The 27774-nt window shown below is 33.1% G+C and overlaps 1 protein-coding gene across 1 annotated transcript in view; it reads left to right on the forward strand.

Moving 5' to 3' along the window:
- Window positions 1-443: 443 nt before the first annotated feature.
- Window positions 444-27774, forward strand: part of LOC124375226 (exocyst complex component 4) — a 36751-nt gene continuing 9420 nt past the window's right edge. The window contains exons 1-10 of the mRNA XM_046833362.1: window positions 444-636; window positions 7226-7390; window positions 8281-8450; window positions 11208-11373; window positions 12099-12319; window positions 13941-14073; window positions 16187-16429; window positions 22178-22308; window positions 22443-22542; window positions 22982-23112. Coding sequence (XP_046689318.1) covers window positions 577-636; window positions 7226-7390; window positions 8281-8450; window positions 11208-11373; window positions 12099-12319; window positions 13941-14073; window positions 16187-16429; window positions 22178-22308; window positions 22443-22542; window positions 22982-23112 — 1520 coding nt within the window. The 5' untranslated portion in view covers window positions 444-576. The remainder of the gene's footprint in view (window positions 637-7225; window positions 7391-8280; window positions 8451-11207; window positions 11374-12098; window positions 12320-13940; window positions 14074-16186; window positions 16430-22177; window positions 22309-22442; window positions 22543-22981; window positions 23113-27774) is intronic.

Below are 27774 nucleotides of genomic sequence, written 5' to 3' on the forward strand. Positions count from 1 at the left end.
TCTTCATACTAGTGTGGTCGGTATAATCCCAAAGTACCGTTTTAAAATTTATAAAAAAAGTTAGATAGTAACTTTTCTTTTATATATAATACTCAATATTTGCTAAAAATGTACAGTTAAAGATAAATTAACAATAAAACTATTTACGTGTTTGTTAATAATTTAATTGGCGTTTAATGTAGTGATTGAAGCAAAATCTGACTAGACTTTGACAACCTAACAATAAATTAACGTGACGATAGCAAATAAACTTAGTGACAAAGTCTTGTTTACATAATTAATAATATAGACCAAGTCTGTTTAATAAAATAAAATCATAACAATATCTTATGCTTTCATCTCATATTATAATAGTGATTAATCCAACAGTTAAGAATATAACTCTTTGATTATAATCTACGATAATATGTCCTTACTTATCGTAAATGAAATGTCGTCAGAATTAAAGATGTCGGTTACTGATGCAAAATACAGCCGCGGAAAATGACAGTTCTGGTGAAAGTCTTTTGCGTGTGTAAAATTAGATAGTTTTGTACATTTTGTTAATTATTTGATATACTATTACAAGATTGAATAATGGCATCTGTACCAGCACCCACGAAACCTCCTCGAGGTGTGAAAAACCCGAAGGAAAACGTAAGTTTTCTAACCTAAAGAAAGTATGCAAGTTAACCTATATTTCATTGATATTATCATTAAATAGTTTTGCTCATGTAGATACAGTCTCCTTGGTTCTTTAATGCGAGCAAATTATTGTATAGATTTAGATTACAAGTTGATAATCTATGTAACATTATTTTATCTATATTGTGATAATATTTTTTCTGTATTTTATTTAAAGTTTTTGCTGAGTTTTCATTAGAGGCCAGCAAAACTATTAATTTTAAATATAGAACTTAGATATTGATATAGTGAAAATAAACATTGATATTATAGCATTGAATCTTAGTAGTTTTTCAAATATAAATTAAACAATAGTTTAAATATATGAATACATTATTTTCATCACAACTAAGGTATCGGTTAAATAACGGCTGGAGTTTCCAATTCAAAATTGTAACTTTATTGTCATATTTTGCTCATCCTCCTGAACAAAACTATGTATTAGAGAGTAACAATCACAAATAACTATGTTTTTTAATAATTGAAGTGGAAATGGAAATTTTGTTGGTTATATTTGTACTTCTTATTAGGCCTATCTATGATTTTCAGCGTTTTCATTGAAATTATAACTAGCATATAATTTTAATGTTTCAATTTCCCCTTCCATTTGTAATAAATAATGAAGGGATTAGGGTAGCTTGGCTGATAATTCTTTTAAAGGATTGTATCTCACCTTGAATCTTACATCTCATCTCGTTTGATGAAGGAAAGGGTACTTTGGGATTATACCGACCACACCAGTATGAAGAACACAAAAATATAAATTTATAGAACCAAACATGATAGAACGAAAAAACAACTCTGTAATTACAAAATTACAAGCATTTCCAGGTATCGTGATCGGTATTGTTGTCGCTGTTATCTTATCTTTCTCGAGAATCCCGATTACGGCAGGCCGCGCGGCATCACATGATTTGCACGGTACATAATTGCCTTTCCATTACAATTCAATTTATATTTCTGATCAGCCCCTCTAGAATTTGATATTTTACTGATAGGTACTATCTCGAGGGATGTTTTTCTTTCGTTGACATCAGCGCAGGGCAGCACCAAAGGTGCTGCTGAAGCCCGCACTGATGGCCGGAGGCACTCGCATTTTGGGTGGCGGAATGTGAACAAGAATAAAAACAAGTTTTGAGTGTTTTTTCTATAAAGAGTTTAGTTTTAGTTTGGTAATGTTTGTTTTTGTTGAATTTTTGTGTTTGGAGAAATGTAGAGGTAAAACACGGAAGTACAACAAAGCGACGCGACTCTGCAATCACGTTATCTACTAGACCGCTCGACTTTGACCTCTGTCATGGAGGATGGGGAGGGGTTTGCGATAAGACAATTCCTGTTTTATATTGACGAAATATTGTTTTACGCTAATCTAGTAATCAGTAGAAGCAAAATGTCAAATAACGATTCATGTCTGGGTGTGGTCGGTATAATCCCAAAGTACCAAGGAAAGTTTTGGCAAAATTACACTCTGAATTACTATATATGACTTTACATGTTAAATTTTCATATATTTCTTTGTAGTGTTCTTTTTACTGATTAGTAGGTGTACAGTAGTAGGGTACAAATGTACTGATAAATGTACGTATTTTAAGCCTAAATATGTGTCTAAAAACATTGGTACTCTTTACTACTGTTTCCATTGAATGTCTATCTACAGTTACCCACTTTTTGTAAGTCTTCATCTATTAGTTTGTTATTACATTTTAATAAGTCTCTCAGTTCACTACCACTTGGGCATTCATTACACACATTCATAAGACAGAGCTGAAAAGGTTTATTGTCAATTGCTTTAACCAGGCAGGAGTGGTATTTCACAGACAATTTATGAAAAAATATTGCATTTTTTCTCCACATCAACATTAATTTAATGTTCTAGAGCAATGTGTATAAACACACATACTCTGCATGTGTTCCACTTTTTCTAGCAAGGCTGTTGTTCTTGGGCCTAGGCTCACAAAACTTTGCAAATCAATTTTGCTTGTTGGGAATTTTTAAATACGTAATGTATAGTTCTTTTAAATTAAGTAAAACTAATATCCTTTTTACCTGGATCTTTCCATGTTTATTTCTAATGGTGACAATCTTTGTTACCTCATCACTATATACTAACTTCATAGAATTGTAAAAATATTTCACCAATTCAGCAACATTCTTGTTCAAAGATCTTCCAGGACAGACTGTTACTTTCTACTTTTCAGGATCCAGTCTGTCCGTGTAATTGAATACATTCTTTTCAAGATACAAAAGATAGTAAAAGTAGATGTGACCGTGCACCCTGCAATGCTAAATTCATACATAAATTAGCTATGTTGTCAAGCTAAAAGTTATTAATTAAATTTTGGTTTAAAAATTAATCCAACATTTGTTAATAATTTAACTAAAAATGTTTAGGCTGCATGTAAATTTAGAAGTATTAACCAAATTATATATAAAAATTTAACTGGTTGTGGGTATAATTTCGTATGTAACTGGTAACGGAACACAGTATCTTACACAATATAAATATGAATGGTATCTCACACCAAACCAGTGTTAACTGGGTAGCAAAATAGTTTATTCTAAGTAACATGTATTTTTGCAAAAATAATGAAGGGGACATATTTTGTGTTTTTTTAAATTGTTTTTTGGGGGAATTAAACTAAATTTAAATTACATAAAATATAGTCATGTTATATAGCATTTAAAGTGAATGATAAAGCCTAGTGTAGATTAGAGCTCTTTAGGTGTAATAGTTTTTGACTACATTGTTTAGAGAATACAGAGACTTAACCAAAAACTGCCTTTTGTGAATTATTGGTATCCATCTATATTGGAGTCATTTTACAATGCTGATTACTGTGTAACCATTGTCTATATGATTGTGATTTTTACAGTAGATTGTAAATCATCGTCTCTATGGTTGTATTTGTTTATAGAAGTTGTATCTTATCAAATAGTAATAACACATTAGTCTTTGAGGTAGGTTAAAGAATATTTTTGAACCCTCTATACTTTTTTTTTCCTCTTAGGACAAGAAGCACTTAGTCCTATAATAACTTTAGCGCTGCTTCCGGAGTGACAGGATATTCAGAATGGGTAAGGTTAGGGAGTAGGGGCCGCCTCCTATCGAGATCCATGAGGAAGAATTAGGGCACTAATGTCAAAGTCATGTTCCCCCAGTAGAAGGGGAGGCCAGCTCTGAACCAGCCTCTCCAGTCAAAGCAGGCAGGGGATGGGACATCCTTGTTGAGGCTAGCAAGAACCTCTGATACTTAGGGAATGAACCCCATCAACTTCAACAGATATCTCCCGCAGTAGACTAAACCTATCAAATTACCCTTGCACCCCAGAATCTTGACATTTGCGGTTGGTGATTTGCCGCTCCTGGACATCCATAAGGTTGCCCAGATTTAAGTGACACATCGGTTTTTGCTGTGCTCAGTGGTAGGTTCAACTGGAAGGTATAAACCTGCCAGATCTGAACCCTGCTGGGTAATATACAATACAACAGTACTTTTATTATTCACTTGTATTTTGATATTGTTCTCATTTTCAAATTGTCATACCAGATATTTGCTGCTTCTACGATGGAAATTGTTTGGATCTGATTCTCTGTGACTACAGTAAATTATTAACTTCAGTAGGCTGTTTGCAGAGTTGGCTTGTTATGGAATGGGTGGAGCTGTTTTAGTTTGTTGGCTTTCTATCTCAGAGAGTGCACGCAAGTTGTGTTTGATAGAGCTGATAAATAATTAATTAATCATGGGGTTCTACAGGTTTTGCTGTACTGTTTATGGTGATTGCCTAATAATTTACCTCTAGATATGGCCAAACAGTTTCTGTTCATGGGCAAAATACTGTATTAAAATTGGTATAGGGCCAGTAACCACATTTCTCCACTTCTTTGGTTTGCTTTGTCTCATTCAATAATGACACTATTGGTAATAACGAAGCTATTAGTTTTTGGCTGGATTTTAGGATGTCCCAAGAATTTTCAGATTGGATATCTGAAAATCTTTCTTCTAAGGGAACTTGGGAATTGCCGCCAAATCTTGGTATGGTATCATATACTGTCTTTTGTAGTTATCTGTTCCAAGGCATTTGGCTTGGAACCTTTTTTAATCTCTGCCATTAAAAGTCTGTCTGTATTTTAAAGTTTATAATTAATTTGTATTGATCATACTAATTACACTAAAAGCAAATATTGCAATAGGCGATTTAGAGAAGGGGTGAAGGCTTGACACAAAATCCTAAATGCACAAAATATACCATATGTACTTTTTAAAAACAAGGTAGGAGTATCCCAAACCATGTGTCGTGTAACAGGCTTTGCTGAAGCTGCAAGCAAACGTTCAAGTCTATAGCTACTACAATATGTGTAACTATGTTACATGTTAAAATGTCATAGTAACTTACTCAGTTTATTTACAAATCTATTCTGTGGATTTCTTGTTGCCATTAAGGTTACACATAAGATCAATGAAAACATATTTACTAAAGCGCAGCAAAATGTTATGGAATGATATGCATCATGATCAAACTCGATGTTGCCTATGTAGAAATGAGTTTCATGTAAAATTTTAATTCTATGGGTCAGTTCATTTTCAAGATATATCGTGCAGACAGACAGACTGACAAATGTAAATAACATTTTTCCAACCCCTTAAGTGATAGGCTTTGTTAAACAGTGAGAGGTTGTGCTATGAGATAAAATCTTTAGAAATATTTCGTCGTTCTAAAGAATCTTTGTTTATTTTTTGTTTGGTGATCTTGATCTTCATCTAATTATGCTTTCTATCATATATTAAGCAACGTTTCTATATAAAAGGGATGGTAAACTTGGTGATTTATGGTTTGAAGGGGCGGGAGAAGTTAGGCAGGTCGTAAAATGTTAGTTTGCATCTAACAGCACGACCTACCACCCGAGTGCAGTGTTATAATTTGTCTAATGACATGACCTATCACCTAAGTGTAGTGTTAGAATTTATCTAACGGCGTGCCCTACCACCTGGGTGCAGTGTTAGAAATTATCTAATGGCACATCTTACCAAGTAACTGCATGAATAGATTGTGTGTGTAATTAATTCAGTTTTTATTTTGGTTTGTGAGTGAATACTAAGTATTTTAAATTAGTTTTATTCCACGATGAACAACAACGAACATTCATTGGTGGTTAGAAGAATGTTCTAGTGAATGTTACTTCTATAAGCAGGGGAATTATCCTCACACAGAATCTGATTCTGAGAATCTTGAAGAAGACACAAACATGGAACAGTCCATGATGAAGAACCTATACAGACAGATCTGGAAGAAGCTATGAACAAACACAAATCCTTACAAATTCTTCAGGATGCTGACCCTACGTTGTGTGGTCCTTCTTGGCAGACGTCCATTCCACATTCTGAGAACTTGTCTTGTATTCATCTTAAGACACAGGGACTAGTAGAAATTTTCATAACCTTTTCATAAGAGAAACAACTAGAAAACCCCTTCATGTTGAGAAATGTTTAATACTTCTGGGCACTGACATTGTAGACAGACCTTCCCGGCCCTAGTATTTTTGGCCATTTTTTATATTCCATTACACCTTTACATTATTTATATAAAGTAAACACTTTTTCATGTTTGTATTTAATAAACAAAATTGACATAAAATGACAAGATTTTACTCTCATTTTATCACTTATCATTACAATTTAGCGAATCATATTCTGTTATAGAAATATTAGATTTGTCCTATAAGTGCGACCCACCGTGGGAATGCTAGGGGCAAGACGTGTTAACACAGTAAATAAACTTTCTTATATACTAAAAGCCACTTTATCATAGGATTGAAACCTTGCATGTGTGTCCTGTATTTAACAAGTCAATAATTTCAACGAATTTAGAGTATACCTCTTCTTGTTTTGAAATGGAAGAAATTATAAATGCTATTTTAATTACTGTACATAAAATCCACTATTTGCTGAAATATATTAAAATTAAATTAGATTGATAGAATTCTTCTGATATAAACAGAATAGGGGCATCAGCAATGATGACATGTCTTACACCAGTAAAGAAAATTAATGTATCTAAAATTTTAATTTTTTACTTGTGTTTGGAAAAACCAGTTTAAATAATATAGGCTTCAATATTAAATTTCATTTTTAAATTTCTTTTACAACATCCTTGTTAGTTTACTGCCAGCAACTAACTTTATTTTGATTAGTGGTGGTACAATTTTACTTCTAAACTGTATGACAGAAATTAAACTTATTTTAAGTAGCTAGAAAATCAACAACAACAAATACAAAACCACCAGTATTTGTCGTTGGTTTGTCCTTTATTGACAAATTGGCTGAATTGACTCTTCATTCAATTCTCACCCACTCACAGATTTCTGAGGATGATTTACTCGTAGTTTTCTGTAGATAGTGATTGACTGTTGTTGGTGTAAAAATAACACTGCAATAGACTTCTTATATTAGTCTGTATTTTTTTTTGTCTACTGTAAGAAATCTCCATGTGTTCATTATGGGTGAGAGGGGGCAGTAGTCACTAATTATTTAATTATATATAGATATTGTAATTTTTGTTTCAGAGTGGAAGCTTTCTGATGAATGTCATAAGAACTCTATCGACCAGTGAATCAAATGAGCAGAGAGATAAAGAAAAGGCAAAACTTGAAAAAGATTATCAAAAATGTGATAAAGAATTGGATGAACTCATTTCACAGCATGATCGAGATCTTGCACAAGTCATGCAGGTCTGTAAAAGTTTTCAATGCAATCTTTTAATTAATGCCTAATGTTTAAACCAGATGTTTCTTATAAAAGAAGAAGTAGGTATTTTTAATATTTTGAGAAACAGTTCCACAAATAGGCATAATTGTTATGCATAACATATTATTCAAGATTAGAGTGTTCTTCTCAAGTGTTATGGTTGAAATAAATAAATATTTCCATGTTTGTATAACATAAAAGTGAAACATAATTAAATGTGTTGGTATAACTCATCTTAAAAATGAACAAATTAAGACATATATACATTGAAATACAACACATTAGATAGGACCGAAGGCAAGATCAAATTAAACATTTAAGCGACTGAACAAATGTTGCATATGTGAATATGTGCTTAGCAGTGCATAAGCTTTGAAATTCCTGTGTCATAGAATTTAACTTTGTGAAAATACTCTCAACTCTAAATACAAAAGAGTTTAACTCTTCACTTGACAGGAAATAAAATGTTTCTATTGTTCTCTCAGCCTGTAAACACTGAATCAGTCCCGAGGTCAGGGCAATACTTTTATAGAAAAAATCCATGATGAGTGTACTTATTATGCCTAGCCTATGCAAATTACTGTGGATGAATTGCGTAAGAAACATATTTTAATATCACCACAAAATTCACTATGCCACACAATATAGGGAGTTCAATTTTGAAAAGAAACTACTAAAACTTGAACAGCTCTAGTAGGTTCCCCAGTCATTTGACATTGTAGTCTACACTTTGAATTAGAAACAGTTGAAAATATTTCTTCACTTCCATGGGCTAAAAAATGTGATAAACATCATTGAATCATAAAGAGTAGTTTAGTTTTTTGATAATTTTATTGTTATTTTATCTTAAACCAATTACGATATCCTGGTACAGAGTTTTGCCCGAGTGTCACTGCTGGTCAATACGTCTCGAGCTAAGATAAGCAGTGTGAAGGAGAACCTGCTTGCATGTAAGACTCTGCTCAGTTGTCGCAGGGATGAGCTGAAGAAGCTGTGGTTGGAAGGAATTGAACACAAGCATACGCTGCAGTTGTTGGAAGAGATGTAAGTATACATTCGGTTAAGGGTGATAATGGTGACACCATAGACTATATCAAACCAATAGATGTAGCATAGGTAAATGCGTCATGAAGCAAAGGAAATCATGGCCTAGTGGTAAGCGTCAGAAAGCCTACCTCCTTCTCAGCAGATGCACATCCCTCACTCTTACATCAAATGTAGTCTATGTGCATTCTTGGACGATCGCGCTCTATCATGTACTGAAAATTTTACAATATATTACACAAGCGCTATTCAGATAGTACGAAATGTTTTGGAATTATAAAAAAATTAAGTACAAGAAAAACATCTTTTACATGTGAAAGAGGGACTAAAATACTACTTTTCTACATAATCACCATATAAATTCAGGCACTTATAATAGCAGTGGATAAGCTTTGAAATTCCTGTGTCATATAATTCTGCCACCTGTGATCTCAGCCACTCAGTGACGCGTACGTCCCCATCTTTGTCAAAAACCTGTGTTCTTAGTCTTCATTTTCGGGAACAAGTGAAAATCACTTGAAGCAAGATAAGGTCTGTAGAAGGATGAGGAAAAAATTCCTAGTGGAACGAGTTCAAGAGTTCTTGCGTAAGGTTTGCAGTGTAAGGTCAGACATTGTCATGTTAAAGCAAAATTGTTGATGTGTCAGTCATAATGCTCGGACATCCACTCTTCTATTTGTTTGTTCTGCCATTTTTAAACTGAATGCACCTTTCCCTGACAGAACTTCCAGTACCACACAAGTTCCGGTACAATTTACACAGTTCCTGATAAATTTCAATTGGTTTCAAGTTTTTTTCCAACCAAAAACGAATCACAGACTGGACTTTACAACTGGCAGGATTTTTGATTGCAGCACACATTTCGAATTTGAATATAACAAAACGAGGCAGCGAGGGGATGTTCCTGTTGTCACGGTTGAACTCTGACAGATGCACGAGCACACTAATATATATGTGCTTGGTGTGCACCTGGCAGCGGCAGAAGAATATGTTCGTTACTTTCTGAATAGCCCTCATATTTCCTTGTTTAATGAAATCATGACAACTCTACAGCTGTGCAAACAGAGGAAAAATATAAGAAATTTCCTACCACAGTTAAATTAACTATATTTACTAGTTACATTTCATTATTAATAAAGGCAATGTATACAGTTGAATTATCACAATGTTAAATTATGAATGGATTAGTTTACAATTTTATTTTAATACTTACAGGACAGAAAATTTACTCTTTTACTATATTACTTACATGCTAATATTATTCAAGTGAATGAAATAAACTTATAAAAATAACAAAACAAACTATATTACTCGATTCAGACCACTACAGGGTATTTTTAAACCACCTGTAGAGTATGCTTAGCTTGAATTAAGATTCATAATTATTAAAATGAAATTGTATATTTTTGCTCTTAAAACATTTAGATTTAACATTATCAATTTAAAAAATGCACCTAATTAGAACATCTTAGGATAATTAGTAAGACCATAAAAATGTAAAATTAAATGCAACAGCAGTGTAGATCTACTACAGACTAATGTTATGAACATATTCAGTTTGATTCATACCAAAAACAGAGGTGGACTGCTGCAGCCTTTTGAAGATGTTAAACATTGTGTATTGGCTGAAACAGTGGTAAAGTATGTCATAGACATGGGTGTCATTGCCACTGTCAATAATCTGATGGATGTAACGATAACATCAGAATTGAGGAAGTGTGTTTACATTGACATATTTTCAGGTGACTGTTGTTTTGAGCAGGAATCAGAACAGAACCACACCATTCTTCTAATAAAATCTATATGTAGAACATATTCTAAAGTAGAACATCACTACTATTCCAAATGCATCTTTGCTCAAAACAAAGTTGAAGAATCATCAAAACTATAATATTTGTGGACCAGTGAATTTTGTGTATGGTTATATTATTTTCATAAATCAAAGCCAAAACTTTTACAATGTATATGTTTTGGCAATAAAATGTATTTTTGGAATTATTTTATGGTTCAAATTACATGAATCAAACCGGAAATCGTAATTGTGAATTATATGTTTTACTGTAAAATTGTGTTATTTGGTATTAAAGAAGTTTCAAATTATTTTGCTTGTCTTTATGTTTCCATCATGAGTATAATGTTAACTAGGCATATGTCAAGGTCATACTAAGCTAATGAAGTTAGATGATAATTAATATGTTTTCTGTGTGCCTAATCAGCAGATTTCAAATAGTAAAATTTATCACACATTCTTCAGAAGGGGCTTACTGACAGACCTATAGTGACTGTGACATTATTAGTTAAGTGAAAACAGTTGATTAAGTTTTTTTACATGTTTAATAAAAACATCAATTTTATTTCACAAAAAAACTTTGTGAAATTCAAGTTAAATGAGTTTTTATAGAACAATGTCTCCTGTTTAAGTAGCTGAGTTGATTTTCCATAAACCCTAGAAATTGTTGAGTTTTATATCATTTAGATTATTACAGAACAGATAAATGTTACTTTGATTGGAAATAACAATACTTATATCTTAATAAAACACACAAAACTAAATATTTAACCATGTTATTGTAATAATATTATTCACAAACATTGACTTTTGTATTGGGATTGTGAAGAAAGTTTGAGATTGCTGAGGTCGAGAGTTCAGGTGTGGTTCAAGTTGAGTATCGGTTGTGAGACTAGATCAATGGGTTAAACTGGCATTGTGAAGGAAGTTGGCATGGTCAGACATAATTGATTCTGTAATGGCTGCAGAAGTCAGCTGAAAGAGGTGCCAGCACAGCTGTCTGCGCACTTGGCTAAGAAACACTACCTGCATGCTACACAGGTGCTGGTGTCAGCCCTGGCACTGGGTGGATCCACTCTAGAAGACGTGGAGGCACTGCGTGAGTTACGGAACCAACTGGAAGCCAGTAAACAGGTACGAAATTCATTGAACAAATTTGATGTTGACATTACCTCGTGCAATGCTTGTTTTGTATTGTGACTATGAATGCAAAGGTTGTATTACTTCAGCGTTTATAAAATGTAGAAGCTTACCTTGCCAACTCAGCTTAAGTAATAAAATTAAGCAATCAAAAAGTCTAAGAAATGATTTGGTAAGTGCTTAATGTTAATACTATATATATATATATATATATAATATATTATATATATATATATATATATATATATATATATATATATATATATATATATATATATATATAATCATATAATATATATATATATATATATATATTATATTAAGATATATATATTATGTGCAAATGAAACATGTTGAACTATAATAGGTATTCTTTACTAAACTGAATATTGATTTTTTTTTACATAGCTACTAGTTAACATTTTTAAACTAGTTTGATAGCAAAACATTCTATTTATTAATCAAAAAGAAGCTTAAACTTGGATAAAAGTGGATTTATTGAGATTGTAATACAATTGTATTCAAGTTAAAAGCAGTTTAATGAAGCATACATACAATATCAGTAAACACTTCTTGTTTGACAAGTTAAAACCAACAGATCTTGTCCAGAGCCTTTGATAATCAAGTAGTATACCAAATCCTGGTTTTTAAAGTTTATGTTTGATTTTGTGTGTATTTTAGCCATAAAAATGTTAATCCATGTATGTTTCCCTCCGCAGCAACTATACAGTAAACTGCTGGAGGAACTGACTAGGCATATATATGTCGAGTCAACGCAAGAACTGCTCACAATGAGACTCTATCGTCAGGGATCTATGAGAGAGAGGGAGTCAACTCCCAGCTCGTTCGACAGATCAAGGAGAGAACTCACTCCTGTTGGTGTCACTAAGAGAGAATCCTTCCGGTCGAAAAAACGCCTAGACTTCTCCAATTGCCTGAAGTGAGCATAAATAATATTTAGAATCTTGTTAGTTATGTGGCTGTTTAAAATGATTTATCAAATTTTAGTTATTAAATATGAGATTTCCTATTTCTACCTTTCACCTGGTGTTAATTTCTCAATTTGGGATAGATCTTACTTTGTTTATCAATGATCCTAATGAGGTTTGAGGTCGAGCTTTCGTTTCAACAAATTAATTCACTATCAATCTTCATGCTTAACTTCATTCTATTTTATTAAAAGTGGCCTATTACGAATATTTATATTGCATTTTTAATACGTCTTAGATTGTAGTCTGTTATGGTTTTAACTCATAAAGCAAAGTAATAATATTAATACAAACCAATGTGTGGTCACCATGTTTTGTAATAATTAATTATGAACTCAAGGTATTTTTATGACAGTAAATACACTCAAGTGGGTTTTAAATACACATTTATTCCCGTTACAACATGAACACTGCCACTAACGTACACTTGATAAATATTTTGGTACCTAAATAAATTTAATTGTTGCGTTGAGAATTGGGTGAAGTAACTACAATGCTAGCTTTAATAAAGTTGGAGTATTTCGGTTATGTTCATTTGATTTACTTAAACCACATGTTGTAGAATTAATAAAAAAGTTTTGTAAAATATTTACACTAAAAAAATAGTAAACAATTTGTATTATTTTAAGTTAAAAATCATAATTGGCCGGACATCTAGAAATAAATTGATATAAAAAGATTATTTTTAAATTATTTAATAACGATTATTAATGTTAACATCCATACATAATTTTGTAATGCATTTCTAAGGGTTTTAAAGAAAGATGCATTTTAATATAAAAAAAACGCATACATGTACAGACAGGATACCAAAATCTTAAAAATCCAACTATAGTTAAAAATGAGTACAGTAACAATAGAGAAGATTCTGTATTTTATTGTCATCTATTTTAAAGAGTTCTGAAACACTCTGTATACAATATCTAGAACAAGCTAATGTACTCACATGGCACAATTAATTTAGGTGTACATATATTTGAAAATCAAAGTTAATTTGAAATAAAACACTTATCACTGCTTTACTAGCATCTCTTCCATGAAAGTATAAATACTTTTCAAAACTTTTCTATGCCATTTCGCTACATAATAACTGTAACTGTGTTTAATGTTGTGTAATAACTGTAAATATATATATTCACACAGAGAACGCAAGAATCAAACTATTGATGCAAAAACAATACAGGGGCTGGCAAATGTAGTGCAATATTTGTTTTCTCCAACTTTCATATAAGACGTCTGTATAAATATAGAAATTGATACTAATCGATGGATTGTTTCATCCACTACACAAGGTGCACATTTCATGGCAATATTTGACTGTCACAAATTCATCGGTTACCACCTGTTGAGATGGCCTGTTGTGCTATTCTTTATGGAATAGCAAAATATTTTATTATTTCTTCTATCCTCAGAAAAGATATCTTAAAGGACTATAAATAAAAATTTGTATTACAAAAAATAATCCAATTGAATACTTATTGCACTGCCTCAAGTTGTATTGTATCCCACACATTAATGTTATTTTAATTTCTATTTTAATATTATTGTAATTTTTGCATTGTTTATTATCAGAAATGAAAGGTTGACTCCTGGGAAAGTGACAGAGGATGTGGATGCCATCAATCCTGAGGAGGATAGTGAACACTTCATGTCCATCTTGGTTGAGTGTCTTGGGCTGCTCAGCAAGTTGCCCGAGTCTGTGGAGGTAGGTTTAAACACACTTATTTGTGTTGTGTTAATGTTTAGTACAAGTTGACCATTAATAGCTGTTTTTGGACTCTATGGTAGCTTCTACTTTAGTTACTTATAAAGAGTGGCATTTAATGTTACTAAGAAATAATATTAGGTAATTCTCAGTACACTACTTATTATAAAACATGTATTACTGCTGTCCTAAATTGTCTACCATCAATACAATGCATCTCTTATCGGACATTCCTCAATCTCATATCATCTAAAATACACTAAAATTTGAGATAGTCATAATGGTCCATATATAAGCAAGGGTTTGTTACAACCAAAATTTATCCTCCTGTGGCTGGCAGCACTGTGGGTGAAAATGTGAACCAAATTTGATATTTTTCTGTTCTGTCATAGAAACGTGCTAGTACTTTTTACTACGAAATTATGTTTATTTTGAAATTACCTTACCATTTGAGACTAATGAGTTCCTGAAGAAAATATACAGAAAAGATTCAATGAAAAAATTGAACAAACCTCGGAGATGAAATTCTGAGTGGCCTCCCCTTAATTTTCAACTCAGATGAGAAAGCTGATCACATTTGAAAAATTGTGAGCACTAATAAGAATTGCTGGTATTTCCTAGGAACTTGGAATTTCACATTGGTGTGTTCATAGTATTCTTCATGAGGGCTTAAAATGCATCATGTTTGCAGATGGTTTTAAACATTTTTTCAACTGAAAAAAAGATATGAGAGTGAATGTGTACAGAGAGTTGATTGATATGCCTGATGAAAATGACGGTTTCTTGAAGGAAATTGTAACAGGTCATGAACATGGTGTTGCCTGTATGGCCCTCAAACAAAAAGTCACTCATCTGAATGTAAGAAAAAACCTAATTAAAAAAGGAAATATTTGCTGGAACAAAATTTGAGGGAAAGTGATGTTAAAAGTATTTTTTGATTATGAAGGCATGTTTTACTAGGGATTCATTCATAAAGGCCACACTATTAATAAAAAACTTTGTTTGAGGATTCTTAAACAATTATGAGACTTAATTAGAAGTAACAGGGTGTCTAGCAATTATAATAAATTAAATTCAAGACCTTTTATTCTAATTTTATGACATTTAACTTTACATAAATTAATGTCTAAATGTAAAACTTTGGATTCCGAGCGATAGTGCAGAGGAGTCAGGCATGTCTGAGAGTGAAGTAATTTGTTATAGAGAATTGACCCCTTCTGCTTTATTAGTTTATATAAATGCAATTATCATAGTTCGTCGTACACTGTATTTCAAACCGGAACATAACCAAGAAACTGAGAGATAATTTTCCTACTGACTAATGAAAGACTTCAAATTCTTTTCCTGACTTCTTATGAAATATCTATGCTATATCCTGCCTGTTCACAACTTTATTTAATTTCTATACAAATCCTAGACTTCCCAAATTTTCCTGACCGCTAGACACCCTGAGTAAACAATCGCAAAAATGAGAGAGAAAGAAATGGTTTTAGTTGTATGACAATGCTCCACCTCATTGTGTCTTGCTTGTGAGATAATACTTTGCCAAGCATAATGTATAATGTGACAGGTGTGGAACACCCTCCGGTCTTGACACCAGCAAACCTTTACATCTTTATCATATTATAAATGAAATTGAAAGGACAATATGCTGAACTATTTATTTTTTTCATATAAAGTGATAGAAAATGCAACAATTCAAGTGGAGGAGCCTCTGGAAAATGAATTCCAGGATTGTTTTAAAGAGTTTTATGAAATGTGGCACACGTGTAATAAAGGGAAAAATTGTGTGTTTGAAGGAAAATAAAGAAAAATCATACATAATTTCATATGTAAACAAATTTATTGCTATTGTTGCCAATACAACAGTAAATTTCATTTTTAATTTTTGTAATTTATTTGATATACATGAAAAAGGGTACATTTTTTGCAAAGTAAACGAGTGCCATTCCAAATAATATTATTGAGTAATGGGTGAGTTGCATATAGCACAGCAAAACTATAGTACTCTTATGTATAATAAAGTAATTTTAATACTTCTGCTTGTTGTTTAAAAAAGATTTCTATATTTTCGAGGACTGCAAATATTGACTTGAGTGTTGTTTTTGATCAGAGCCTGAAAGTGGACATGCAGACTGAGCTGCTAAGGTTAGTGGAGCGGACCACCAAGTCTGTTGTCCCAACCGAATCAGCAACACCTCTTGCGGACCTGTTGGTGCTACTCATGGAACAGTTCCGTGCTATTGTAGATGCTCATAGAGTAGTTCTTGACCAGATCCGCCGCACTGCAATCTCTCACCGGGTCCAGGTCAATGTCTATGATCTGCCTGATGTCTGGGCCAGGATTCAGGCTGTGGTATGTTGGTGTTCACCATAACTCTCTGTGCTCAGATATGATTGTTAAACATGTTTTCTGTAGTCATATCATCATAATTAGTGGCTTCAATGTATTCCTGGTTCTTGATATGTTCTCACCTATTAGTTGTTTCTATTTTAGTTCTATTCCTTCAAATTAAAATGGTTACTAGAAGTGGTCTGGTAATCGATTTTACAAATATTTTAATTTTGATTATAAAATACTTAAATTTGAAAGAAACCTTTCAAACTGAAATATGTATAAAAGCTGTTGGCTGAAGTAGGGAAAGTGGCAGTTGAGCAGTGATGGAAGTAGGTGGTATCACTCACATTCAACTTGGAAATATGCATATAAACCATTTATGACAGCTAAATATATAAGAAATCCCAGTTAATAGAAGCAGCAGTTCTGTTGTAATATACATTTGATTGGTCTGAGTCTCAATACGGATAGCCATTGAACTGGAAACAAGATTTTGATTAATCTTAATAATATTAATATCAGTGAATTTATATTATTATGTAGGGTGTTTCAGAATAAAGAGCAGATTATCAATAATAATATCCTAAGCACTATTTCTGAGGTAGGAATCATAAGTTAATATGGATAATAACACTGCTAGAAAAAAAGAATAATTTAGAGACAGCAATGTTGAGGAAGGCCATATACCAGTATAAAACTATTGAGGAACCATATACAATAACAAAAAAACCAGCTAAATTCATGGATAAAGATTCCCAGGGTCTGTAATAAATACTCAACTTGGACTAAAATTTTTCAATTTTTTGTGCATTTAAGGGACTGCAGCCAGCCGCTTGCAACAGTAAAGCATACATAAGCATTATTTAGGATTTGGCAGAATAAGTCATCTAAATTTACACATCTAGACACATTTTTTTAGGTGTAAGTAAAAAAAAAAAAAAAGAAAACCTGGTTCCAAACAGAGGAAATGGTTGGTAGGATTGTTACAATTTTGTAAAATATATGCAAGACACATTACTGACTGTGAGGGATTCCATGATATGAGAATGAATTGTTGTCCATTTAACAAAATGGTGGGCACTTTGAATACCTTTTATGATACAATTACTGTGCTGTTCTATTTGATTTGTTTTCCCATGTGGACAATTTTGTGTTATATGTTTATTAATTTACGAATTTTATGTTGATTATTTATTAAAGGTTCTTGGGACAATAATTTACAATCCGTCCACATAAATTTCATTGATTTATCTATTACTAAGTACGAAGAGTAGGCTACCTCGACAGGGCTGTTTCAAAAGTACTTTTTTCTCTCTAGCAGTGCTATGCTTGTGCTACCCATGATGGTTCCTATCTCAGAAATTATCCTTGAAATATCGTCTACTACTACACAAAAATTGAATCTGTCTGAAATACCATATATGAATATTGTTGATGATAACAAGTTTAGGATAAAATAAAATGAGTTATTAATATTACTTTAACTACTTTGCGACCTCGTTTACCAATGGCATCACAAGTGGGGTTCAATAATCTTTGTAAAGAGAAAATAAAGCCGCTTCTGCTACTTCATATCACAGCGAATTCCAAGACGAGACTCCTACTACAAACGAGAGGACAAAAGACTAGACCTTTTTGACCTACCACTACCATAGCATGTCAAGCTTAGAACGATTCCGACAATAAGACTGCTTGGGCATCTAATGGACGCTCCTGGACGGATTTAGACAGAGACCACACAATGAGTTCCACCAATGAGAGAAGTAGTTAAATCAACTGAAGTATCAGAAGTATTAATCAGTTAATAACACTGTGTTAACATAATTAACCCTTAAAGCGCTAATTTAAATTACTGTCAAACGCTAAGACATTAAAAATTATTTTTTTTAAATTTCCCAATGCTAATTTTTGTTTCATATTCCTTGGTATTACCTTTATAAGAAAAAATAATAAACATGTTTTTGAGAATTTTATACGCACGAAAACATTTGAAATTTTGAATAAACTGCATTGCAGGATAATGTACATAGGAATACTATTTGACAGATTACATTACATTTATACAGGTTATTTATAACGAGTAAATTGTAACTGAAGTTTCTGTATAATTAGTACATAAAAATAAATAAGTTCAGTATAAGATTTTCAAATGTAATAATATGAAATTCAAACACAAACTTACTTATACGATAGCCTGCAAGGCAAATGAAACAAATATTGTACAGTAGAGTCCCGTTAATCCGACCTAATTGGGACCGAGCCCTATTCGGATTATGTGATTGTTCGGATTAGCCAGAATTACAGAAAAATACGGTTTTAAACTTGAGAATGGGTCTATTTTGTTATAGAATTATCAACATTGTTTATTAAAACATGTTTTCTGGCTGTTGCATTGTATTTCTTGACAAATAAACGTGTTTGCGAATACTAAGCACATTTACCGTATTTAGTGTGAGAGTTCTATTGTTAAGCAATGTGAGCGTACTGGATATTGTACGGGTCCACGCGTTCAATAGTTGTACGAAACTACGCGTCATCCCATAGACTCTCTTTAATGCGACAGAAGACAATAACTGAATTATTTATGTATTTTAACAATTAATATTGTACTCAATAATAATATCAGTACTGTACGTCCAATTTTTGTTTGATTTCACTTCTTAATACAGTAATTTACCTCATACTTAACCTATAAGTTTCAATTTGGTACTGTATTTAACTTCATTATTTATGTACTGTACCGTACATAATTTGTCTTAATAAAATACTGTATGTCTATTTCATTAAAGTTTTCTTTGTTTATGTACGAAATGATGCAGCCATTTTCATTTTTTAAGTAATTAGTTCCTATAACTGTTCATTATCGTTATAAATAATTCTTCCTGGACCTGTTCGGATTAACCGACGTTCGGATTACACGTGTTCGGATTAGCGGGACCCCACTGTACTTATAAACCCTATTTGTTTAGAATAAATAAACTGGACTTGTATGGTGAAACTGGTATAAAATACAAAACAAATAATTGAAAAAAAATATTACACATAATATACCAAAAAATGCACTCAAACTATGTTGTACATAGTAAAATGATAAAAGTTGGAAAATCAGTTCTCGTAAAAACAAACTAAAACACTATTAGAATAACAACGGACTGATTAACCCTTTTAGTGCTAAGGGGTCTGGCACATTGCCATACCCAAGAGTGCTATGCATTTTAGTGCATAAATGCAGAGTTTTAGTAAATTCTTTACTATTTCCTTATTTGAGGTCATATCTTATTAAATGTTTTTTGTATTGAAGATAATTAAACAATAAACCGAAATAAATACAAAAACATACATTTGTACATATTTGGATTGTTATAAAAACATTTTCTTTATAATATAAATGTTTTTTATAATTCTTTTTCACTTTGGCATACAATTTTATTATGTAAACAATTTTATATTATTTTTCTGAGGCTACCATCGGAAAGAGCAACTAAAACTAAACAAATTACATATATTTGATTTTATTTTTACACAACAAATAAGAAGTGTGGATTAAAAATGTAATAACTTGTCCGTGCCAAATTTTGCCCTACATATAGGCCTAATGTTTGAAATGCTAAAAAAAAGTAATACACTTACTATTATTAGCATAAATGCTTTACTAACTTTATTATTATTTATAATAAGAAGAAATTCAAACACAGTTAACACTTTTTTACCTTAATAATTGTTTTATTCTGTAATAAAACTATAAAAAAGGTGAAGTAACTAATCATAACCTGCAATGTTCTTATTAAACATTGTAACTTAGTAAAATATAACACACACGGAAAACACAAATGAAAAATGAAGTAATGCAATGATTTGGAATACTAATAAAGTAGTATTTCACAATTATAACACAATTTAATGGATAAAATAAGATAAAACAGAGTAAACAAAGCACAGCATCAGTTCGCTCGCAACGTAAACATCCGAACTGACCTTTTTATTTCACGTCAATGACGTATAAACAGCTGGTTGTCGGCAAATAAATATACAAATATCGTTACTCTATGGCTTTTGGATGAACTGTCATCGTTTGCAGCCAGTAACTTGCATAAACTGAACCAATATATATAAAAATACGCTGCGTCTACGACGTAGACGCTAGCACTTTTCGACATAAACGCAGCGTCTACGACGTAGACGCTATAGCACTAAAAGGGTTAAAACACTTTGTTTAACAATATAACCAACACACACGTAGTTAAATAGCTGAATGAAACGAATGCGTCTGTAGGCGTATGCCGCGTCACAGGCCATACAAAAAATGGCGGCGATTGCTTTCAACCCGAGTAGATACCGTTACAACGTCCACCAACGGTGACAAAGCGTTTTGTCTAGTCCCGACAGTCGAAAGGAACATCGACCTGCTCTCTTACGGAAGTTTTAACAACTAATTCTTCGCCATTTCAAAAGTAAAGCTTTTGCGTTTGTAGATGTTATCCGCGTTTAAAGCATCGGCAGTTCCGCGTCTATAGGCGATAGCCGCGTTGGAAGGGTTAAGTACTGCAAGTACTGCGTAATAAATACTTAATATTAATTATTAATAATGGTTAATATAATATGTTGTAATGGTAAATGGCTACAACTGATAATAGACAATAGACAATAGACAATAGACAGACAATAGACAATAGACAATAGACAAATCTCTTTATTTACATGATCGTAAAGAACAGTATAGCGTCAAATATTTAAAACAGTCATAACTCAGAAATAAACTTTAGAAGAGATAAGTAGAGCAATTTTGGAAAAGTTCATCTGAGATGTGCACTCCTTGCTCTCTCAATAAATTCCTCCAGGCTGTAGATGGTTTCGGAGATGAGCCAGTTACGTAGTCTCTGCTTTAAGGAAATGTGATTCCCCTTCTTGATTTCAGGTGGTAGTAAATTGTACAGCCTTGCACCGGCGTAGGACGGTTTCATGGCGAAAAGGCTCATTCTGTGTGCTGGAAGGGCAAAATCATCCGCAAATCTGGTGTTGTGGCTGTGAACATTGGCGTTCCTGGGCAACCCAAGGCTACTGGCATACAGGATGACTTCCATTATGTATAAAGATGTCACAGTTAAAATTCCCAATTGCTTAAAAGCAATCCTGCAGCTCTCACGATATTGAAGACTGGCCATGCACCTAACTGCCTTCTTCTGGAGTACCAGCACCCGCTGGAGGTTACTGGCAGAGGAGGCACCCCAAAGAATGATCCCATAATGAATGGTCTTTGAATGCAAAAATTTAGAATCTGAATGCATGAATTATCATAACGGCTAGATGGATTAGTATAAACCAGATTTTCTGATCATCCACTTAATTTGTTAATGTCATTTGTATTGTATTAGTATGTAGTACATATTCTAATAAATAAAAATTGTGGTTTCCTGATTGTCTGCATTATGTATACATTTCCTGTATTATGTATGCAAGAATAAAAATGTTAAGTATTTTTGTAGTATTACAAGTATTACTGGAAGGTATAGCTTACTTTTTTATCAAATTGCAATATATTAAACTTGTACCAGCATTTATTTATTTTTTATTTGCGTTTTATGATCTTTATGAGAAAACTGGTTCCCAGCTATTGTAATATACAGCATTGCTGTCTCTCTGTACACTCAGTAAGGCTTCATACATGGTTCTTATAACTCAATAGATCAAGTAATTTTGTATTTAGACTGGACAGATAAGTTAGTAAATTGGTGAGTCAATAACTGATTTATACATTTGATTTCTTAGATGCAGCTTCTGCTGACAGATTACTTGGATATCCAGAACTCTGTGAACGAGGCTCATCAGATGCCATCTGCTTTTTCTGAGCAGTCTTCCAATATTTCATCGTACTTTGCACGGAGACGACAGACATCCAGGTAAAAAAATCTCATATAAAACAGACTCCATACATTTCCACATAATGTAATTTAATTTTGGTGTAATATTTATTAACAAGTACTTTTTATTACTCGTAGTGTATGAACAAGTTTCAATTTCAGTTTTATTACAGGTCAAGGAGAACTCCTCTTTTCAAATTTGAGAACTCTTCACATGCACTCACTATAAATAGTTTGATGAAGGAACAATCTACTGCTATACCTGGATTTAAGGTATGCACTAGTTTCTAATTTTATTTTCATTAATCTCAAACCTTAGTCAGTATGCAATTTACTAATTATCTACTATACAATTTATGTAAAAAACTTTATCATTGAAAATAAAATGGAAAATCAATACTGATTTAATGTGCACAGTTCAAACATACTATAATGATAACTTGGACACAAACATAACACGAAATATATATATATATATAAAACTTGATTCATATCTGTGTTCTAATACGGTATAATTGATTTTTATGCTCAATTTCTATTCATAAATAATACTAAATAATCTTGAAAAAAGTATGAATAACCACCATTCTTTGGTAAATACTGAATACAGAAATCAGTTTTTGTTAACTATAAATAAAAACTTAATGATAAATGTTAATATGATTATTGTTATTGGTAGTGTTGTAAATGTTATTTTGGAATTGCTTTACAGAAAGTAGGAGACACCTCTCAACGTGAGAAGATTCTTGTGTGTCAACCAGACCCCAATAATATTACCCTTATCTTCATTCCCCTCAGTAAGTTCCTGCGAGAAATAGAGGATGCCATGGGTTGCTCACCGGGGTATGTATAGACTTTCTTAACAAGCATTATAGTACAAGACATATCAATACAAGTCTGGGTTGTGGCGTGGTGTTGTCAGCTGTAACGGAAGAATAACTAGTGATATGATTATCGATTGAACTCAACAACCGAGCGGTTGTTAAACCGCTCATCTTTACTTCTCATCTATCTTCCTAAATCCTTTACCCTCACGATTTAAACTACGACACAGAATGTGTTAAAAAATAATAATAAAATTAAAACATGCAATATAATCAAACTCTGAAAAATATAATGAATGTAAACAACCAGAACAAAGCGAGACGTCACATCGCTTCATGCAATCAGCTGATATGACAATGTGGCAATGCTGCATGGTGAGGAGGGATGTGGGGTGCAATAACTGCCTATTCAGCCAGGCTTGCAATGATGTGTCCCGTACTATAGTAATTATGTCAGAAACTGAAATTTTTGCCATGTATTAATTGACAAATGTTCAGTAGTGATTAGGTTATCAGTTTGTTTTTATTAATTTTTAGATTATCAAACCTAGTCAGGTTTTATTTTTACCACACACTTAACTATTTAGTATACACCATATAGGACATCTTATCGTTGTTATACAATGTTAGACCTGTAGAAATAATGTTCCTTAGGATGAATAAGTTGTAATGTGTTGGGCACTTGTATTGATGGTGTAAATTTGACTTTTGACAAAACAATTTCGTTTGAATAAAATTTGAATATGAGAATAGTTTTTCATATGAAAGATCTATGCAATCTATGCTTTATCCTTGATTAAATAAGGTTTTGCTTATGTTATGGCAATGTTTACCAAGATAATGTGATTGATTGTATTTGACACCTCTTTCTTCTTATTTTCGTGCCATTTGTGATTCTTAAATAATACATCAATTATGCTTGGCTTGTATCTATTATTTTAGGCAATATATTTAAGGATTTCTAATTCTTTATCAAAATATTGAGTTTTCATTAGAATGTTTTGTAATCCATTGATTATTGGTTTGAATGCAGCCATATTGTAATAACCTCGTATTCACAACTACAGTTACGTATTATATCTAGTTATAACTATAGTTGTGTAGTTGAAACTAGTTATAACACATGTTAATTTATTTAGATTGTTATTATTATTTAACTTAACCTAATACCTGAAGATGAGTTTTCTGAATTTGAAATATACATAGTAAGAATAAACAATAAATGTGTTATAGGTGATTTATATTTAATTGTACTAAACACTTTTGGAGGCTAGACTACTAATAACAATAACGATTATTTTGCCTTTTTTTGGATATAATACTACAGGGTAATATAAACAAAGGAACCAGCGAGTATTCTTTATTAATATCTTTTACTGGGATGATTTAAAAAAATTTGGCTCAGAGTCCTGTGTTATTTGTTATTAGGAAATAAGAATATAGCCCAATGCTAAAAATATATTATTATTTTAATTAGAAATGGGCCAATGGGTGAGTTAAATAAAGAAGAGTGCCCTCTCAATTATTTGACGAGAGTCCAGTTGAGTAAAATACACAGACTAGCCTCAATGAGTGGGCTCTCTTATAGGTTTGGTAATATGTGAAAGTACCTACTCCAGTTTCTAGATGAATAAAGTTGAGAGCCTACTCTCACAACAAAGAGCACACTCGCAGATTGGTGAATGTGCCTAGTGTGATGTTCGTTGGCCGGTGGTAATAATACTGGGTAATAAAATTACACCAATTCAGGAAAACTATTGGACTACATCTTGGTCGGGAGGACGCGGGTTTCACGGACCGTGGGTAAAACTGGACTGGGGCGAACACTCGCTGCTGGAATGGTAAGTACGTTGGCGGGGAGAAGTGGCGTGACCTCAGTAGCCAATAGGATTTATTCAAACAGTATGGTCTCATATGACGTCACATACATATAACCGCCAACGGCCAGATCGATAATCAACATTCCTATCTTAACAAATATATTTTAGATAGCTGACTATTTAATATTAGATTCAGATATGTACAACCACATTTCCTCCCTTCCAAAGTTTGAAAAACACTGCAAAAATAACACACTACATAGTTTAACAAAAAAAACATTGTTGAAATTCAATTAACACATTAATACAGTGACATCAATAAATTTTCCTTAAACTACAATAAAGCAAAATGATATGAAAGCTTTGGTTATCACAACTAAGACAAATAAAACAATATAATGAAACAAACTAAAATAGAACAAAACAATATAATTTACCAAGTTCAGCCTATCCACGGGATTTCTAATCCGCACAGGATAGCGTCTATCATTGTTGTTGTTTTGGGGAACAGCTGGCGCGGCATGACACAGCTGCCGTCGCAGCCGGTGACGTGTTGCCACGATCAGCTGTTTGTTTACCGTTAGAACGGCACGACACTGAGAGCGGAGGAGAGCGAGCCACACGGCCGCTCGGCGGAGAGTGGGGACTCACTGCTATTGGCTCTCGCCCCACCGGCGTCATGACCACCGGGAGAAAGAGAGGAACTGTCATCGAAAACGTCAGCTGATTTAACCTGTTTGTTTACATCAGCTGGCTCTCCCTGCACGGCTACAATCTGATCAATTTGCCGTCTGAACACAATGCCATACGTCAATTCAACTTCGATATTTCGTATTGCTGATCTGCTTAATACCGTAGCACTAACCCACCGTCATACATTTTGTCACGGGTGCGATAGTCCCTAACAATTACATTTTGACCAGGATAAAGTAGTCTAACTTTAGTTTCCAGAGAAATACTCCTTTTGCTTGTCTTGTCTTTTACTATGGTCCTTGACAGGTTATTGACAGGTTAGGCCTTAATAAATCTAACCTAGTCCTTAATTGCCTATTAAACATCAACTTGCTGGGGTCCTCATTGGTGGTAGCATGAACAGCATTTCGATAATCAAATAATATTCTACTTAAAGCTATATTTACATCTTTCTGTAAAGCACTGTATTCTTAGCATATTTAGCCAGAGTTCTTTGCCAAAAACCGTTACTTAGCATATTTGACAGAGTTCTCTGCCAAACCGTTATATGGGATGGTATGGCGGACTCAAAGTATGTCTGATACCATTGTTTGACATAAATTATGAAATTCAAATGAGGAAAATGGTGGACCATTGTCACTGTGGACAGTCCTCCGGCAGACCAAACCTACTGAACTGAACAAATCTCTTAAATGAATTATATGGCTACATTGGCTGAAGTGGAAGCTACAGGAAACACTTCCAGCACTTGCTGTGCGCATCAACACATTAGTAGATACATTTTTCCATTAATAACCTAATCATAATCCATGTGAAGCCTTTGCCATGGACTTGAGGGATAATGCCACGTATGCAGCTGACACTTGCTAGGTTATTTCTCCAATTAAACAGGAAAAACAATTATTTGCCAAGGACACAATTTGATCATCAATATTAGGACCACCAAACATAACTACGAGCTATCGATTTCATTTTGACTACCCATGTGGGATGAGTGAAGCTCGTCCAGCACATATTTTCTCATTTTGCTAGGCTACTACTACTTGTAACCCCAAACCTATTATATTATTTACTATAGACAACTCTTCCCTCCTTGCAAAATATGGTGGCAACAACTCCTTGTCATCCCCAGGGATGCTATTGGGCCACCCGTGCCTTACATAAACCAATAACTTTGCATAATTGGATCATTTCTTTTAGCTTTCTGCTTGTACATTTTCAAAAGTTAAAGGCACAGAGCTTTCCAAAAGACAATGCAAATAAGCTGCCCTTCCAGTGGTCATCGTCGCTCACTTCCGGCTCTTTCATTGTCAGGTAGCCTGCCGCTCAGCATTACCGTGATAGCTGATTTTATATATTCTATATTAAAAATTGTACCCTGACAAAAATAAACTATAGCGCTGCAATCTGCTGGCGCTAAACACTGACAAACCCTTAGGAGGAACAATATGATCAGCTGATTTGTGGTACCCTGTACATATAGGTAAATTCCCTATACAGATATTGGTTAAATTCCCTACCATAACAGATATTGGTTAAATTTCTTCACCCCAGACAATTGCTAGAGCCTCTCGATCGATCTGGGAGTAGTATCTTTTCAGCATTAGTTAGCGTTCTTAGACTGGTATGCTAATGGTTTTTCAATACCTTCTGGTGTGACAAACACTCAGGACCGCACCTAGTCCAAAAGAACTCGCGTCTACCGCCAGCTTCAACGGAAGTTTGCCGTCATAGTGCGCTAAGATAGTCCTCACCTACTTAGCAGTTCTTTTACTCTATCAAATGCCTGAACACATTGCCTGTTGAAATCAAATGAAACGTCTTTCTTTAATAAATTGTACAATGGGCTTAAAATGCTTGACAAATTTGGAAGAAATTTAGAATAATAGTTAATTAGCCCAATTAGCGATTTAAATTTCTGTGACATTCTTTGGGATAGGTGCGTTCCTTGATTGCTTCTACTTTCTTGGGATCGGTGTGCAAACCGTGTTTGTCAATGACAAACCCCAAATACTCTACTTGGTTGGCAAAGAAGGTACATTTACTCTTTTTGACAGTTAAGCCTTTCTCATTCAACCTCTTACACACTTCTCTTAACTTCTCATAATGAGCCTTATCATTTTTCAGCGGTTATTAGAATATCATCTAAAAATACTGCAATTTGATCT

This window comes from Homalodisca vitripennis, chromosome 1 (assembly GCF_021130785.1).
Source record: "Homalodisca vitripennis isolate AUS2020 chromosome 1, UT_GWSS_2.1, whole genome shotgun sequence".
In the NCBI taxonomy this organism is placed as follows: Eukaryota; Metazoa; Arthropoda; class Insecta; order Hemiptera; family Cicadellidae; genus Homalodisca; species Homalodisca vitripennis.